General features: G+C 69.3%; 1 protein-coding gene across 1 annotated transcript; it reads right to left on the reverse strand.

Moving 5' to 3' along the window:
- Positions 1-359: 359 nt before the first annotated feature.
- On the reverse strand, positions 360-2372 carry MNEG_16237 (hypothetical protein; the record flags this gene model as incomplete). The annotated part of the gene is made up of 4 exons (XM_014035293.1): positions 360-536; positions 1289-1384; positions 1930-2058; positions 2340-2372. The coding sequence occupies 4 exons, from the start codon at positions 2370-2372 to the stop codon at positions 360-362; spliced, it is 435 nt and encodes a 144-aa protein (XP_013890747.1).
- Between the last annotated feature and the right edge of the window lie 97 nt (positions 2373-2469).

Consider the following 2469-nt stretch of genomic DNA (forward strand, 5'->3'; position numbering starts at 1 on the left):
ACCTGGGGCGGCCGGGTGGGTAAGGGGGGCGGGGGGCGGGGTCGGCACATTCGGTGAGCTGCGGCACGGCTGGTGGTCCAGGGACACCTGGCCACAATTGAGAGGGGCGCTCTGGGGCAAGGTGATGGCGGGCTCTGCGAGACCAGCTGATGTGAAACCCCGCCCCTCAAACCCCACGCTGCGCGGCATGGAGGTAGGCGCTGCCGCAGACGCGCCAGGCCACTGATCCCAGCTGCTGCGGCCACACAGCCAAACCGCGCCCACAGGGCAACCCCTGCCGCGTCCCGCCCTGCCCCGCCCCGCAACCGCGGCCCGCCGGCCCTCGCGGCGGCGCTGCTGCCGCTGACGTCACTGTGCCGTCATCGCAACGCTGCCCAAGAAACGCGGGCCCCCAGGCGCTCACGTGTGACCTCGACCTTGGCGCCTGTCTTGTCCTTGATGGACTTCACGTGGGACCCGCCCTTGCCGATGATGCAGGGCCCTATGACAGAGGACAGCACCAGGAAGCGGCTCGACACCTCGGGGCGCGGCCGGACCTGCGGGGGCGCGTTGCAAGGTGGGTGGAGCCGGGGGAGGAGGTGAGGGGGGGCAGAGGGGGGTGCGGGAAGGTGGAGGGAAGCTGGACCGCGGAGTGTGCGGGCGTGTCGAGAGTGGGGGCGGGTGAGATGGGCGGTGCAGAGAGCGCACGCGTGGAAGCTGTGGTGGCAAAGAAGGGCAGGCTGGTGGCATGAGATGGCACGCAACAGGAGCAGGCCACCTGCCAATCAACATGTCATCCCCCCACTCAACGGGGGCCTAGTCCCATCTACAGGATCCGCACTACACCCTGCGAGCCGAAAGCACGCACACAAGCACACATCCACATCCACACACGCATAATTGTGCCGCACGCACGCATGTGTGCTTGCGCGAGCTCACATATACGCTCACTCATACACATGAGCGCGCACGAATGGACACCGTCAATGCTGATGCGCCCACACAAGCCCCTTTCTCCACACACGCGCATACACACTCACACACGCACTCACTTCGCTTGCCCCACCCAGGTATCACCACGCAGGCGTCCTCTCGTGCTGCTTCGCCTGCCATCCACCGCCCCTCAAACCCATCAACACCTCTCCCACAAGTGCTACCCTCCCTGCCAACATCTTGCTGCAGCACACCCGATCACCACCCACGCCCAACGACCAACAGCGCCCACTCACACAGCCCCGTGCGGACGCGCTGCACACTTGAAACGCGAGCCCATGTGTGTGCGAGCAAGCACGCGGCCCCCTACACTCACGTTGGCGCCCTCCCTGCCGGCCTCCTGCGACAGCAGGTCCCGCACCAGCCCCACGCAGCGCGCAACCTGCTCAAACAGACCCTCGATCTCAAGGATCTGCGGGCACGGCCGGGGGTTGTGTGGGTGATTGTTGAACGGTCGGCCAACGCAGAGGGAGCCGAGGGCGCCTCAATTCCTTTCGGCTGGCCCGCAGGGGTCGAGGGCCGACAGGGGGAAGGGTTGAGGAGTAGGGACAAAAGGGGGGGTCACCTGTCTTCGGAACAGCAGCTGCAACGCGGCGGGCGTGGTGCGCCTTTTGAGGGTGCAAAAGTGTTGGGCCGGCCGCCAACCAGAACCGGGCGTTCTAGGTCGACTGGCTGTCCAGGCTTCCAAGCCGGCCGCTGCGGCCCCGGGCAGCCAGCCTGATATCCCGGATGAGCCGGCCTCCGACCCGCCCTGCGGCGCCCCTCATTCCGGCCCACCCAGGCGCAGCGCCACCAGCCAACTTAAGGGGGCGCCCGTCGGCGCGCCGCAGCCCCAACGGCCCAATCTCACACCCGCTCCCGCACCCCCAAACCCCGACCACCACCACCCCCACCCCTGCCCGCTCCCTGTCGACCCGCCGCGCCGCCCGTGCCCGCGCCCACGCAGGCGCCGCCCACCTGCAGGGGGTTGTCCTTCTCTGTGACCACCACGTGCAGCTTGGCCCCGCTCTCGCGCCGCAGCCGCCCGGCCGTCGCGCCGCGCACGCCCAGCACGATCGACGCGAGCTTGCGGGGCAGGTCGATCTCCTGCGGAGGTTTAGGTGTAAGGGGGGTTGCGGTTTTGAGGAGATCCGGAGGTTGGAGATCGGAGGAATTCTAGAGGGCACCAGGGTGGTGCAGGCCGGGGCGCTCGGGCTGGCTGGAGAGCTCACTGGCCGCCTAAAAGCCGGCCAACCGGCGCGCGCCTCAGCAGACCGAGCCGGGGGGGGGGGGCGCTGCTGCTGCTGTGCTCGCGGCTGGCGCTCCATGCAGGGGCGTGGGCGTGGGCGCAGGCGCGCGCGGAGTCGCAGGTGAGGGCGAGGGCGCACCTGCTTGATGGGTGCGTCTGGCGGCAGCCGCATCTCCCCTGGCCCCAGGTTGGCGCCGGCCGGGCCATGCTGAGAACCAGGGTAAGGGTGGTCGCCGCCGCCGCCGCCGCCGGGACCCCCGCGCCCGCGG

The sequence above is a fragment of the Monoraphidium neglectum genome (genome assembly GCF_000611645.1).
Source record: "Monoraphidium neglectum strain SAG 48.87 unplaced genomic scaffold scaffold06144, whole genome shotgun sequence".
NCBI lineage: Eukaryota > Viridiplantae > Chlorophyta > Chlorophyceae > Sphaeropleales > Selenastraceae > Monoraphidium > Monoraphidium neglectum.